This window comes from Alternaria burnsii (assembly GCF_013036055.1).
Source record: "Alternaria burnsii strain CBS107.38 chromosome Unknown 740, whole genome shotgun sequence".
NCBI lineage: Eukaryota > Fungi > Ascomycota > Dothideomycetes > Pleosporales > Pleosporaceae > Alternaria > Alternaria burnsii.
Genome location: NW_024066112.1, coordinates 944,278 through 958,667, shown reverse-complemented (window position 1 = coordinate 958,667; position 14,390 = coordinate 944,278). Strand labels below are relative to the sequence as shown.

Here is a 14,390-nt window from a genome sequence, read left to right as displayed (position 1 = left end):
GATAAATTTTTGTCAGTAGCTATGGAGATCAAGAGTTAGGATATCAAAATAACGGCAGGCAAAATCAGGTGACATGCAATTTCGAATGACTCGTTATGATTCATTTCATAAGCGCAAAACTCTAATTCACAGAAACTCTCTCCTGCCAATCACAGGCGCTATTATCTCCCCGGCGACTTGAAAACCTTCTCCCGGCGAGGATCTGTGGGCAAGGCTTGTATAACGACCGAGTCAAGCTCGCGATTGGATCCATTTGAGCCAATCCGATCGTGGTATTTCCACTCCGACTCCGTGCTTCGAATGGAAATCGCGTCACGGGAATTGGGCGTGTGAGTCCCCCGCACGCGATCTGCGAGGCTTTGGGATGCGGTGATGAACCAGGGGAGTCTGCCAGCGGGTTTGACTGGATTTGTTTATTAGTGATTGGTATCTTTGATGGGTGTGTAGTGGGAAAGTGCGCCGACGAAGCAGGGAAATGTGGTGAAACTTACTAGTCCAGTATTCGCGGTGATCTTCGTCTTCGGGAACGATGTAGCCGCCGGAGATAATCTTGGTCAAGTAAATCATGCCATTAAGTGCAGTGTAGACCATCAAGCCCGCAATGAGACCGTAGGCCGCGCTGTATCCGAAGGGGATGAACATCACGGTTACGAAGGCTGGAATCGCATCGCCGATGTACCGCCAATTGATCGAGGAGATTTGTCGCATCATGAGACAGCCAACCTATGTTTTGGTTAATGATGATGTCTTGAAGATTTGATAAAGAAAGGCTTACCAGGATCAATGTGCTTCCAGTAGCCCATGGCGGTATCGAAGCAAAGATAGGAGCGAAGAACATGGATATGAGAAAACAAACACCACAGGTCATGGCTGTTAATCCAGTTTTGCCACCTTCTGCAATCCCAGCACCGCTCTCGATGAAAGCCGTCACAGGTGAACAACCAAGGAGTGCACCCATGGAGATGCAAAAAGCGTCCGTGCAATAAGCAATCGTTGATCGTGGAAAATCTCCAGTCTCCGCGTCCACCACGCCGGAAAAACGTGCCATGGAATAAAGTGTAGCTGTGCAGTCGATGATGTCCACATAGAGGAAAGTGAAGAGGGCGAGGGCGAAGTGGCCAGGTGCCCGGTTGACGTCCCAGTCCAGAGCGTTCAAAGTGCGATTGATGGGATGAAAGTCGACCACCTTCTTGAAGAATTCGAAGCGGTTGTCACCAACCTCGTTGTAAGGAAAGAATGTGACTGATGTACCTCGTGGCCATGAGATGATTGACACGAGTAGGATGGCCAGGATCATGGCACTCTTGACCTTGTATGTCATCAAGTAAGCTGTCAGGATGCCCCCACCCATGATACCTAGCCACATCTGCGAGAGGTATTAGCAACATTCTGTGAGGAAGTAACATGGGACATACAGTAGGAGAGGTCATCTTGTGGCTTGTACATGAGCCAAACTCATCCTTGTACTGATCTGGACATCCCGCTATGTCAAGTGGAGTACTCTTTGAGCCTGCAATTGCACCAATACCTGCATTGGCGCTCAGTCCAACCTCGGCGAGAAACAGTCCTATACCACACGCTGCAGCAATCTTAAGCGACACTGGTATAATCTTGACGAGCCACTGTCGCATGCCGATTAAAGATAGGAATATGAAGATGAAGCCTTCAGCAAAAACCGCAGTGAGTGCCAGATTATAGGAGATGAGGCCGGTGCCATGGAAGCCGACAATCTGGTAGGCGAAGTACGCGTTGAGACCCATGCCTGGTGCGAGACAAACGGGCATGTTGGTGAAGAACCCAAAGAGAAACGAGCTGAAGCCGGCTACGGCCGCGGTTGCGGTGATGAGGTTGCGGTTCAAATCTGAGCTTGGGTCAGATAAGTTACTGAGCATTTAGAAGGTGCTTACCCTGCTTGCAGATGAGGTACTCGGTGTTCGTCAAACATATAGGGTCTGTTGCATCATTGCATACGCAGTTGCCTCCAGTGTCGGCAAGAATAGTGGCCTAGATCTATTAATATGTCGAACAATACACGGCTTTAGAAGCTTTACATTGACTGCTATGATGTATGCCATTGTGAAGAAGGACGTAAGTCCTGCCCGCACTTCGGTAGTGAACTTCGTATGTAGGATCTCATCTTTCTGCGAAGACAGTCAGCCATATCCAATGTCACCAATACCCTCGTTAAGCATACATGCCCACAGCCGCCGAGACGAAATATCCTTCCGAAGGTTGACCGGCCGATGTACACATTGAGTGACTCGATTGAGGAACGGATGGACTCCATGATTGTAGACGTAAAGAGGGCCACCAGTCGAAGGTTTCAATGCTCGGTAGATAAAGAGGGAGGGATCTGCGACAGATAGCCCTGCGTCGACTATATTTGTGTCACGCACGTCCGGTAGAAGCAAACATGAACGATTCGGAACGAAAAGGTATATGGCATGGATCAATCGCAAATGCGATCGGTTATATTGGCGCCATAAGCAAAGTTCCTGCAGGAATGCTATAGGAAATATGAAGGGTAGGGCGAACTGTACTAAACAAAAGACACGCGCAAGGCGGAGTGGCATGTAGCGAAAGGGATGGGCGGGGAAGTCAAGGCTATGCATAGCGCGCAGCAGGGTAAAAAGCACGCCCTAAGAAGGTTTTGGACGGAGTGACGGCATGACCACTTGGGACGGCCGCATCATGCGTAGCACAAGTCAATGGTATGGCGGCAGGAGCGTTGTCGTGCAGCTGGAGCGGAGAATCTTGCAGCGTACTCGAGGGTGGGTGGTCTAGCCTCGTGCTATAGTGGCTTGACAGAAGCGAGTCAGGGGCTGACGAGTCTAGCTTGCGCTAGTCAGGTACATCCGATGTAGATCAGACTGAACCATGACTGGTCGGAATGTTGTCTTTGGTGCCCCTCCCGCATCTGCAGCAAAATGACGGGGCGACTAAAAGCCTTAGTAGAACCTTCTGCTCACCCTTGTGGATTCCTTCTGACAAGATTGACAACAACTATGCTCATCTGGTTTACAACTCATGCCGCCGTGTCGGTTCAGCGGCCTTGCTGCTTATTCTGTCCATGGTACCGGTGTTCCCGTTCGACCCTACAGTTCCGACCAGAATGGATCAGCTGTGATCACCATTCTAGTTGGGTTCGCAGTTTGTAGCGAATGCAAGTCAAGGTTGGCGGCATCATATCGGTTATTTCCCTTAGCAGCCGTCATTGCGAATGGTAGCCAGCCACAAGCGTTTCCTGCAGAACCTTGGGCGGAAAGACCGAGAACTGGAAAAGAGAGCCCGATAAGCTGGCCAGTCGCACCTGCTGTACAGCCCAACTGTTTGCTTTTTCGGGGAAGACCCGAATTGAGATGGGGTTGCTTTGCACGCTCACACCACGCGTAGCGGTATCTCTCTCCAGCAGTATGGTTGACAACCGGAAAGCTCACGGTGCGCTGAGTGCATCTGCGCTGTGCATCGAAGCACAACAGATTAGCGCTAGTGCATGTGTTCGGATCAGGGAAGCCCTGATAGTAGTCTGAAAAGGTCAATAACGCCACGGTCCGAGTGGTGCGACAGCGTTTCGATGCCGCGGAAACAAGGGACCGTTGCGTAACTCGCTTTACAGTTGCGACACGGTCCACCCAGGTGCTTGACTACTTTTCCGTTCAGAGGTGCAACTAGTCCTGAGGGTTTGATAGCCTCCAGGCGATCATTCGTTCCCACTCCTTGGATCATCGACTTATAGTGGCCCCGCTGCACCCCGCTAGACTCGCCACTGTAATCGAACATGTTCGCGACCGACTTACCACTGGACAAAGAGGCGGAATCCGTGGGTGCGCGGAGGGAACGAAAGACCAAGGAGCGATCCATTAGGTCAAACTCCATCAACACTTCGACTTCACGAACATCAATTAGTTCGACAAACTCGGGCTCTACCGATCGTGAGTTATGGTGGTCTTCGGGCCTGAAGAAGGCGAAGAGTATGAAACCAAAGATACTACGGCCATCAACTGGACGGACTACGGACTCACAGAGAACGGCAATTACTGTGACAACTGAAGTTGACTTGACCCGCACGCACAATCTCAAGGATCCCGAGCTGCAACCTGGCTGGACGTACACAAGTTCTCTTTCTGCAACACTTCCATCCGGAGATCCTATGCATCCACGTCAACATGAAGTACCAGAGCTGGAAGGTGATATGTCATCTCGAAATACGGGCTCCACCAGGTCGCGTATCTCGCGTAAGTGGTCTAACGTGAGCATGGTGTGAATATGTGCTTATGACATGTGACAGATGACCGGCAGCGCGAGGTGAAAACTCCTACTATGGTCGATAGCAGCGATGATGTGACGCAAGGAAGCCGCGTCAGTCCTAAGTCTTTTGTAACGAGCCGAACTCGTGCCAGTACAGCGAGCCCTGAAAATGAACATGCTATACCCATCTCAATGCCAGAAGCAAAGAGAGTTGACAGCGGGTGAGTAGTCTTCTTACAGCTTCTGGGTCTATGCTTACTGTTCGTAGATGGCCCCAGCCCATGGAGATTGAAGCGACTGTCAAACTGGAAGCATTAGAGCTGCGTGATAGCTTCCAGGAGGAGCAATCACACGAGGACGTGAGGCACATGGTCAAAGTGAATAGTGGCGCAAATTCGGAAGTCTCCTGCAAGCCTCTCTCGCAATGGCAGTGTCTCACTCCAAGAGGCGTACCTTCGGAGATGCAAATACAGTCGCGTCTGACTCCTAGAAAGGTCACAGTCTCTCAAGGTACTACATCAGAGCTCAGTCGATTCCAACGCTTCATCCGTAGGATGGAAGGCGCCGGTCCAAAGGTTATCTTGGATCGACTTAAGGAAGACTGGCAATGGACTGCAGGCGGAGATGTTGATGAAGAGGTATGTAGTGATCCTGTAGACTTGTACCGAGCCCTGCTAATGGTTGAACAGTTGGTCCTCGAAAAACAGCTGTGGCTGTTGACGGGTTTCCAAATGCTGAACTTGGGTCGGGAACAGACCTTGCCGCAGCCCGAATGTAACACCGGGAGAATCCTTGAACTATATGGAAATCTGTGTAAGTGAATGTTGTGTCCTTGTGTCACGCTGCCGTGCAAGCTCTAACGGTCAACGCCAGCTGAGGTATACCAACTGTCGGCTATGCATCCGTCTCAAACAGTACACTTCCTTACTACCAAGCCCCCACGACCTGTTCAGTTGCCGGGCAATGTATCGTACTTGACGGTGCGCAAGCTCGGTGCCGTTCCACTGCCTTACCCAGAAGACTACTTTTCGCATATAAGAGCATCGACGCTGCCGTCGCTGGTCCCATCCGCCACGCTACCAGAACTGTTCAGCGAATGTCACAAGCTGCTCGCTCCTGGTGGCTTCCTAGAGATCAGGATCATGGATGCTGCCCCAGTACGCAAGACCACCGGCCCGCTGATGCGGATGTGGATTGAGGATAGGCTCTCTGTCAACTTGGAACGGGACTTCAGATGCTCGAAGCCATGTTCGCTAGTTCCAAGCTGGCTGACAGCTGCCGGATTCGAGATGCTTGTTCAAGAAGACGATCAGAGCATGACGCTACCATGTGCTCTCGACCCCGATGCGGCCAATGTAAACGACGAGCTTTCAATGATTATCGGCCGAGCCTTCTGGAAAGACATCTGGGGCAGCTTTGTGGACGACGCTCAAGACGAACCGAAGTGGTGGTGGGAAGACGAAGAGATTGTGCAAGAGTGCGTAAAGCGCCAGACCTTGCTTGAGTGCAGGACAATCTTTGCATACAAGCGGTAAGAGCTAGAACTTGTGGCACAATGGTTGGTGCAATGTGTTAATAATGAAGACTCGACAAGATGGGATTGGCGTTGGCGTCGACATGGGGCGTCTGTACGATAGGATACCCGACGCGTATTGCTGTCACTACCGCCTATGATGATACCTCGTTTAGACTTGTAATTAGATAGCGATGCATTTGGTACGCCGCGCAAATGGACAGTGAGAGTTGACCATCATGGAGGTTTCGCTTGCCCAAACGCTAGCCCCGCACTGCTTAGCGTCATTGTCACGTGACACCGCGATCAAGGCCGTTCCTTGTCAAAGGATGCCAGGACCCATCATGCTCGTCATGATGCCACAGAGTTGCGCAAGCTGCAATCTGCCAACTGTAGCACTATGACTTGGACTACAGTCGTCGGACTGTTTCGATCCACCTCCCCGGACGTCAGATTAGGAGTCCGTGCCACAGCCTCCGTTTCAGATGCATGGTCCGCAACGCGTCGTGGCTACAAGATCAGCACTATGTCGGCACGACCGAAAGCTTTTCCGCACATCTTCTACACTCGACGGCGCTTTTGGCATGCCTCTCTCCTGAACTAATTAATCCGTCCCTCCAGCTCGTACCACATGTGCATAATCTGGCATAATTCCCACACGACACGGCCACGATCCTACACAATCTGGGAATCCTACACAATCATCGGCATCCGAGCTACGGCCGCCGAACAATAATATCAGCAATTATGTTCAGTTCGCTAGGGACCAAGATAGCCCTCCGGAAAGCCGGATTAGGCAATGTCAAGCTCCCAAAGACCGACGACTTGTTTGGTAGTGGGAACACCAAGAAGGGGAGCACCAACGGCGCCGATGGAGGAGACACAGGCTTCGCCAACCCCTTCGCAAACGTACAATGGGGCGTACCAAAAGCCCTACAATCTTGGACAACGCCTCCACCGCCCCAGACCCCGGTGCGCAAGCCACCAAACATTGGAGATCGAGCACAAACACACACGAAGCTGCAATTCCCAACGGCCGACGGACGGCCGACTATACTGCTGTTCCTAAGGTTCTGCGGGTGTCCTTGTGAGTATTCATTTCCTCAGACGTTCTAGTCGGATGCAATGGCGGCAATGGCGGAAAGCATCTAATTCGTGCAAAAGTCTCCGAGAAGCTCTTCCTCTCGCTCCGAACCCTCGCGAACCGCCATACTTCGATCCACTTCGTCGCAATTTCCCACTGCACACCCGCTGCAACCACAGAATGGCTCAAGAAACTCGGTGGAGCCTGGAACGTAGATGTAGTAGTGGATCAAGACCGGGAACTATACGCGCTATGGGGTCTAGGCATAGCTACTTGGGGCCATGTGCTGCATCCTAGGAATGGCTACAATCAGGTCATGCTCCGGAAGAATGAGGGTGTCTGGGGACAACAGGTTGGAGAAGGAGCATGTCGATGGCAGATTGGCGGAGCATATGCAGTCGATGGGAGGGGTGTTGTTACATGGGGTTCACCGATGCAGTCAGTAGACGAGGCGATACCATTCGAACACGGCGTAATGTCACTTGGATATGGAGAGACGCATAGACTGGGACTGTGAGATTCCGCAATGGGTATTCAGGCGTTCGAAATTTCACAAGAGGGCATGTGGGGGTGAGAGACGAACATTGGTCAAGATGCGAAGGGTCCGCGTCTTTCTTGTATAGTACGTTCAGCGTTCAATCTTTCTGTTTCAGAGGAGCTTGCAGTCAGGAAGCTAACAGTGACAATATGGGGCAGCCATGTTAAAGCCTAACGGACTAGATACACAGCTTTCATTCTCTAAGCGGAATCGCTTGCCTGTTAAAAGAGAGTCTCATTCTCTCTTCAAGGCCTCGAGGACCGCCGCTCTGACCTCAGTCCATCTTTGCGAGTCTTCCTTTGTGGAAGCTACACTTCGTGCTTGTTCAAGACCCCCATCCTGCTTGATCAAATCTTTCATCATTCGTTCGGAAAATATGTCTCTCCTCAACTTCTTCACATTCTCCACCGACTCGCGAAAATAGGTCAGATCCCACAGAATGCGAGGTGGCGCTCCTGCGGTTAGCCAAAGCTGATTGGAAATCCACTCAAGCGTGACCTTCCGGTTGCGATTACACGGGGAACCCTTCATGTGTGGTTTGACTGATTTCCACAGCTCATCGATTAGAGCTATGCTTCTTGGATCCGGTTTGGGATACGAGAAGAGGATAGACTCGAGATTCGGCAGGACAGAGCAGATCTGTCGTAGGGAAACTTTGTCTGCCATTGACCAGGACTCGCGAAGTGTGTCCTCAAGAGACTCTTCAGTTGGCAAAATCTGAATTTCGAGCTGGGTTATTCGATGTCTGATCTTCGATCTTGCGATGCTCGTGTATCGGTCCGCGTAATCTTTTGAGGTATCGCATGCGAAGTGATTTTGGGTCGATGCTAGTCCTGTAACCCTGCTGGCCTTGAGTAGGAGTACGTGCCGATCGAAGCAATGCTTGTCGATCTCGTCATGTATACGTTTATTCGTACGCATTATCGCCAGATTCTCTGGTAACGACCTATCTGTTCTTGTATACTTTCGAGAGAACATAGGGATGTAGGCAAGATGCGGTATGAGACAATCGTATACTTGGAGACGAAGCTCATAGGGAAGCCGGAGAAACGGGAGAGGTTTGACTTTAGCATAGTTAGACTCATCCACGAGCCTGAATAAGGTGGTACCTACGTGTCTGCTCTGCGCTCGAGAAAATCTCTTCAAGTGAAGTGTCGCAAATGGCGTCCAACGCTACTAGCAAAGTCCTTACATCCGAGAAAGTTGGACCAAATCTTGTAACGGTTCTTCTAGAGCTATCCGAATATCTGACGAGGCGTATATTCGTGAAGTGTTGTGACCCTAATACTTCAGTGTAAGCCCTGACATAAAGGTCAGGAATATCGTCCGGTCGTTTCAGTCCCTTGGTACAGAAGTAGACTTCCTCCGAGCCTTGGACATGCGTGCAAGACGATGTTCCCTGGAGGATGACATCGAACTGTAGCTGCTTGTGACGATGAAACGGAGTTCTAATCAACACATTACTCAATGCCTGTAGCTTCGCCTTGAGAAGCCCAGCTCGCGCTACCGTGTATGCGCCTGTGAAGTCAATCTTCTCTACGGGTAGCTCGTTCCTAGGTCTAGAGTCAGCACTGTCGGTATCGCAATAATTGTTGATGGTCATTGCCTACATCGCTGGTGTAAAGTCCGATACTAGCGGCGATCTGGCTGGATTGCAAATAATTTGGACCTAAAAAGGAACGAATTTGAAGTTATATTACCTATGTGTTTAGAAAGACCATGGTCAGGTCAGGGGCATCGGTCGAGCATATAAGTTACGAAGCATCGAGCTAAGGGAGGCAGCAGCATCACACGGGCCGAATATACGAAAATGTTTCCTAGTTGATACGAGGTCAACAATCGGACATTACTCACTACTTATGAGTTTAGAATAAGTAGTGGAGCTCAATACCAAGACTGGTGCCTGACTAACATCAATAGAGTCCGTCTAAGCGTGCCGGTGTAACGAGACGCGTTTGCTTCCAGACACTCAGATCACTTAGAGCGCGTTTAAACTCGAATAGGCACAGTACAAACGTATCATGCAGCGCTTTTTCTCGTAACAAGTCGATCTCTCATGCCGAAAAGTGTGTTGTTGACTGTGCCGTCGCCCGTTCTGCTGATGTGACTACATATAGTGACCACGGATACAGAGAATTCAAAGTAGTTTCTACCGAGCACTAATGTATACTGTATGGGATGCGATGAGACTTCCCCCAGTATACAAGATCGACTGTGGACACTTTCTCGGAGACATTCCAACACTGCGCTGACAGTACGGAACCGGAGACTTTAGGTACTGTTGGACAGCATGCGCGATGCGGTCTGTTCTACTTGAAGCATTAAATAAGGCCGCATCCTTATGGTGGACACATTCGAGACCGTACTTGCACCGGAGATTTTCTTGGGGATTTTCTCGCCGCATAGATCTGGTGCTTATAGACCTATATTAGGCCGGCTGGACAAATGACGAGCAGAACCTAAATTTCCACACACTCTTGAACTCTCAGATCACCTTATCTCGCTCAAGACCTACCGCTTCTCGAAAGATATATCAAAGACGCTATACGAGTTAGACATAACAAGATGGTGCTCAGAGTTCGACCCCAGATGTTCGACATACTCATTATCGGCTCAGGCCCAGCGGGGCTGAACGCCGCACTCACCTGTGCAAGAACACGTAGTACAGCTATTGTTTTCGACAACCAGCAGTACCGTAATGAAGGTGTTACACACATGCATACGGTGGCGTCTCGCGATCACTTCAATCCCCGAGAGTTCGGTCGCATAGCTCGCGAACAAGTCGAATCTCGTTACGATACAATTTGGTTTCAAGCTGCGACAATCACCCATGCGAAAAAGAAACAGGTGTCTGTACCTGATGAGAAGGGCTTGTATGATGGCTTCGAAGTCACAGATAGCGACGGTCACTTATATGAGGGAAAGAAGGTCATCCTAGCTACTGGTTCAAGAGATGTTTTCCCCGAAATCCAAGGCTATAAGGAGAACTGGCCAGCGCATATATACCAATGCTTAGCTTGTGATGGCTACGAGCAACGCGGAAGTGCAGTCGGCATCCTAGGTTTCGACAACCCAATGTACACTCACTTTGTACAAATGGCCATCCCACTCGAACCCACTTCCATCACCATATTCAGCAACGGCCCCACCAAGCAGGAAGAACCAGTACAAGAGGCTATGAAACTCGCAAAGGCCTTCGGTGCAACGCTCGACGAGCGGAAAATCGTGCGCCTGGTAAACAACGGCCCGAGCCACACAGATGGCGTAACAATCCACTTCGAGACCGGCGAACCAGTCACCCTTGGTTTTATCGTTCACAAACCTGCTACAGTCAATCGTGCGCAACACCTCATCGAGCAACTCGGTGTCGACACTGTGGAACCAGCGATGGGTGGACATATCAAGATTGCAAACGCAATGTTCAACGAGACAAGCGTCACGGGCGTATTTGCTGCTGGCGACACCATGTTGATGATGAAGCAGGTTGCGATTGCTATGGCAGAAGGACTCAAAGCAGCGGCAGGCGCGGGAATGCAGATTGCGCAAGAAAAGGCGAAGAGTCTTTCCAAGACCTTTGAGGAGAGGGAGGGCATGGTTGAAGGAGAGAAGGATAAGGCAGAAGTGGCATCATATTAAAAAGAATCAATGAATGGATTGAGGGAGCAAGGAAGCTATTTCTAATGTCTACATGTATGATGTTTGAGCAGACGATAGGCTGTGGAGGAGGGCACGACGATTGATTCCTGACACACAGTATGTAGTTTACTTTGAGAATGTAGAATATCTTCTTCCGATATACTGCTATTATCATAGATACATATCACTGTCACCAACTTGGAAGCTGTGCTTCATACTTATAGCTGTGCCAGTAGCAGGAGCGTTTGCAGCCAGCACATAATTCTCGGAACACTCTCGATATCCACGGCGCCTACCATATCTGCGACGTTCGCGACGCCACTACTCTTAAAGTTCACACCGTCACCTGTAGCTCTCCTCAACAACACAAAGTCTCCCAATTCGCTGGAACCGACCCCAGAATGTTCGTCGCACCATTCGCAGAGCTCAAAGCCCGAATCAATGGCCTGATCGTCAAGACTACTTCCATATCCTCCTCATCATCTGAGAACCTCTACATCCGCCAGAGATAATGCTCGTGACAAGCCGTCGACCCAACCGAGATATGCCATCAAGGAACCTTCCATGCGCCTGTTCCCTAAAACACAGGCTCCACTACCGACAGTCAACATTATGACAAAACACAGCCATACTTTCAACAGCTCAACAGCAACTGGACTGGACAAGTTAGAACAGCTGCAGTTTGTAGAAGTATTGAAAAGCTGGATCGTTGGTATGTGGTAGCATCTATATATCGGAGTTCAGATCAGATGAAGAGTATAGGATGGTGTCAATGGGAAACAGATGAGCAGATTGCTAACATGTCGTCGATGGACAGAAGTTGCGCCTTTCATCGCCACTACGAATTCCGACAAGAGCTCGTCTTACATAGTCGTCTTCACTGCGAGAAGATCGAGTACGGTGAATCCATCGGCCATCGCCTCAGTGACTGCAACTTCTTTGTACATTGCGAAACTCTTTGCCATCAGGCCAAGTCTGTGGGACAGTGATTGGACACTTGTAGAGCAGAGCAGCAGAACCGATACCTTGATCGATGCAGTAGAAGATTTATGGGAGAGGATGGTGCATAGAGCGGATAGTCTGGCTGGTGAGTCTTGGTGTATCATGGTGAAAAGAGTCTGAGAGGTCATGTGCTAACGATATCAATTTATTAGATGGAACGAAAGTCGGTGCGATGGTCGGTAAGAGGATGAGCGGAAATGAGAGGACAACGGCTAGGAAGAGTGCGGAATGGTAGTCATGATCAGATGCAAGAGAATGGATACGTTGGGGATGGTAATAATTGTTCATAGTAGATGTGATCTGCGAAACAGGGCTTTTGGGCATATAAGTTACTTCTTTGCGATGGCGTACATGCTTAAGTATGAGATTATGTGTATCTCGATTCAACACATTCACGTGCATACATACAATTAGCTCCTGTCTACAATATCTATCTCTTGCTCAATATCTTCAACATCAATCTGATGTTCTTTCGACATCTTACTCCTCCTTCTTATGTATCCTTGGCAACCCGAGCCACAACACCAAAATTACGCCCAATAGCGCCAGAATAATGGGCTGCAGAACCTGTACACCATGCGCCTGCGCGATAGCTCCAACCGCAAAAGGGAGGACAGCAGCTCCACTCCCACCAAAAGCTGCCGCGAAACCAATCGCACCCACATGTAGATGGCGTGGCAAAAGCTTCGTAGCGGCGACAACGACAGCAGGGAATAATGGACCGAGGAAGAACCCCTGGAAGCTTACTGCAACGGCCGAGACGTAGAATTGGGGGACGAGCCAGAAGATAAGTTCGAGGGCCATTGTGATGGGTAGGTAGATCTGGTGCTTTGGATTAATATGAAGAAGAAACAACATAGGTGTAAAGAAGGAACTTACGGTAATAGCCAACTTCTCCCCTATCCTTGGCGTCACAAAGCCCAGCACAACCCTTCCCACAGTGATCCCCATCCAGAATCCCGTCGCTACCATTCCACTCGCAAAGTCTTCACCATCACGCACTTCGAGCATGAATTTGACTATCCAGCCACCAAGTGCAACTTCAATACCCACGTATCCGAGTAAGAAGAGTGCACAGAGCCAAGTGACGCGTGCATGCGGGAGGCGGAGGAGTGCCTCCTTCATCCGATTGTCTTTCGTACCACTGGTTCTTGGGTTGGCTGCACGGAATTTGTCACCGGTCTCGCGCCAGAAAGCTGCTGTCGAGGTCGCTAATTCGATGACTGCCATGGCAATCATGACATAGTAGAACGTGTACCAGGGCAGTCTGCTCCCTTTTGTGATCATGGTCGTTGCTATCAAGGGAGAAAGCACTGCACCTACACCGTAAAAGGCGTGTAGGAAACCCAGCACTTCGTTCGGATTCGCCATGTTACCCATCCAGGCATCTATTCAAAGTCAGTCAGCCATTTTCCTCTTACGACCTGTGGAAACAGGAAATGAGACAGATACTCACTCCATGCAGCATCAGCAAGACCATTACCAAAGCCAGCCAGCATGAAAATGACGACGAGCACCGGGTATGGAGGATGCACCGCAATAACCACATACGCGATTAGATGACACGTCGGTGCTATGACCGCAACACCTCTCTGGCCAAATTTGAGATGAATGGTGTTGTTCAACAATGCGGAAGCCGTGTAGCCGACAAGTGGAGATAAAAACACTAGCGAAATGACGACAAAAGTGAGGCTATAGTACTCTTGCAACTTGAGTCATTGTCAGCATGCACTCTCCACGCCCTCCTCTCAAAAGTTCGACCAACTTACATAAGGTATCAAAGCTCCATACGCTGCATCATTACTCCCCATAACGACGAAACTCCAGAACGCCGCCGAGGTCTTGAAGAAATTCGATCGAGGATGGTTCCATTGCTCCAACTTGGCTGCTGATTGGGTCGTTGGGGATGGTAAATTCTCTATCGGGTCGCTTTCTTGGGCGCCTTTGGTATCTGAAAGTCGCAAGCCGCCCGTGTTACTCGAAGTGGCGATTTGGGCATTTTGGGGCTTAGAGATGTAATTTGAGACGTCTTGGAGTTCAATGGGCTGCTCTAGACAGGTCGATGAGGTGCCGTTTTGGAACGCCATTGTTGGGCTCTTGGAACGGCGGGAAGGGTTGACAACCTGGTTGCTGCTTAGGGCTTTTAAGGTGCGAGTGGTTGACGAAGGAAGCCTGAAGATCGAGCTGGAAGGAAGGAGAGGTCTATGATAAGTAAGCCCAACGCTAGTGGACAGTATGAAAGTTTTGACGCGATTGGCGTAATACGAAGGTGAACCGTTCACACAGAGGCTATGACGTTCTACTCCTGCACACTCAACAACCCTTCAACCAACAGCCGCGCGATGCGCAATAAAAACCACCCCTACAGG

The 14,390-nt window shown here is 50.0% G+C and overlaps 7 protein-coding genes across 7 annotated transcripts; 4 read left to right on the top strand and 3 right to left on the bottom strand.

Moving 5' to 3' along the window:
• Positions 1–161: 161 nt before the first annotated feature.
• On the bottom strand, positions 162–2,287 carry GT037_005176 (uncharacterized protein; the record flags this gene model as incomplete). Its single annotated transcript, XM_038930223.1, has 7 exons — positions 162–403; positions 492–723; positions 776–1,366; positions 1,416–1,861; positions 1,908–2,004; positions 2,052–2,141; positions 2,195–2,287. 7 exons carry the CDS (start codon positions 2,285–2,287, stop codon positions 162–164), a joined length of 1,791 nt encoding a protein of 596 aa, XP_038787173.1.
• A 1,491-nt stretch (positions 2,288–3,778) lies between these two features.
• On the top strand, positions 3,779–5,783 carry GT037_005175 (uncharacterized protein; the record flags this gene model as incomplete). Its single annotated transcript, XM_038930222.1, has 5 exons — positions 3,779–4,235; positions 4,289–4,469; positions 4,517–4,886; positions 4,938–5,061; positions 5,122–5,783. 5 exons carry the CDS (start codon positions 3,779–3,781, stop codon positions 5,781–5,783), a joined length of 1,794 nt encoding a protein of 597 aa, XP_038787172.1.
• A 725-nt stretch (positions 5,784–6,508) lies between these two features.
• GT037_005174 (uncharacterized protein) lies at positions 6,509–7,362 on the top strand (the record flags this gene model as incomplete). The annotated part of the gene is made up of 2 exons (XM_038930221.1): positions 6,509–6,848; positions 6,926–7,362. The coding sequence occupies 2 exons, from the start codon at positions 6,509–6,511 to the stop codon at positions 7,360–7,362; spliced, it is 777 nt and encodes a 258-aa protein (XP_038787171.1).
• Positions 7,363–7,617: 255 nt separating this feature from the next.
• Positions 7,618–8,935, bottom strand: GT037_005173 (uncharacterized protein; the record flags this gene model as incomplete). Its single annotated transcript, XM_038930220.1, has 2 exons — positions 7,618–8,447; positions 8,497–8,935. Coding segments are annotated over 2 exons (1,269 nt in total), but the record flags the coding sequence as incomplete, so codon positions are not given.
• Positions 8,936–9,948: 1,013 nt separating this feature from the next.
• GT037_005172 (fad nad-binding domain-containing protein) lies at positions 9,949–11,019 on the top strand (the record flags this gene model as incomplete). Its single annotated transcript, XM_038930219.1, has 1 exon — positions 9,949–11,019. One exon carries the CDS (start codon positions 9,949–9,951, stop codon positions 11,017–11,019), a length of 1,071 nt encoding a protein of 356 aa, XP_038787169.1.
• A 564-nt stretch (positions 11,020–11,583) lies between these two features.
• On the top strand, positions 11,584–12,256 carry GT037_005171 (uncharacterized protein; the record flags this gene model as incomplete). The annotated part of the gene is made up of 3 exons (XM_038930218.1): positions 11,584–11,731; positions 11,837–12,106; positions 12,174–12,256. The coding sequence occupies 3 exons, from the start codon at positions 11,584–11,586 to the stop codon at positions 12,254–12,256; spliced, it is 501 nt and encodes a 166-aa protein (XP_038787168.1).
• Positions 12,257–12,501: 245 nt separating this feature from the next.
• Positions 12,502–14,222, bottom strand: GT037_005170 (mfs general substrate transporter; the record flags this gene model as incomplete). Its single annotated transcript, XM_038930217.1, has 4 exons — positions 12,502–12,843; positions 12,901–13,409; positions 13,478–13,730; positions 13,791–14,222. Coding segments are annotated over 4 exons (1,536 nt in total), but the record flags the coding sequence as incomplete, so codon positions are not given.
• Positions 14,223–14,390: the final 168 nt, after the last annotated feature.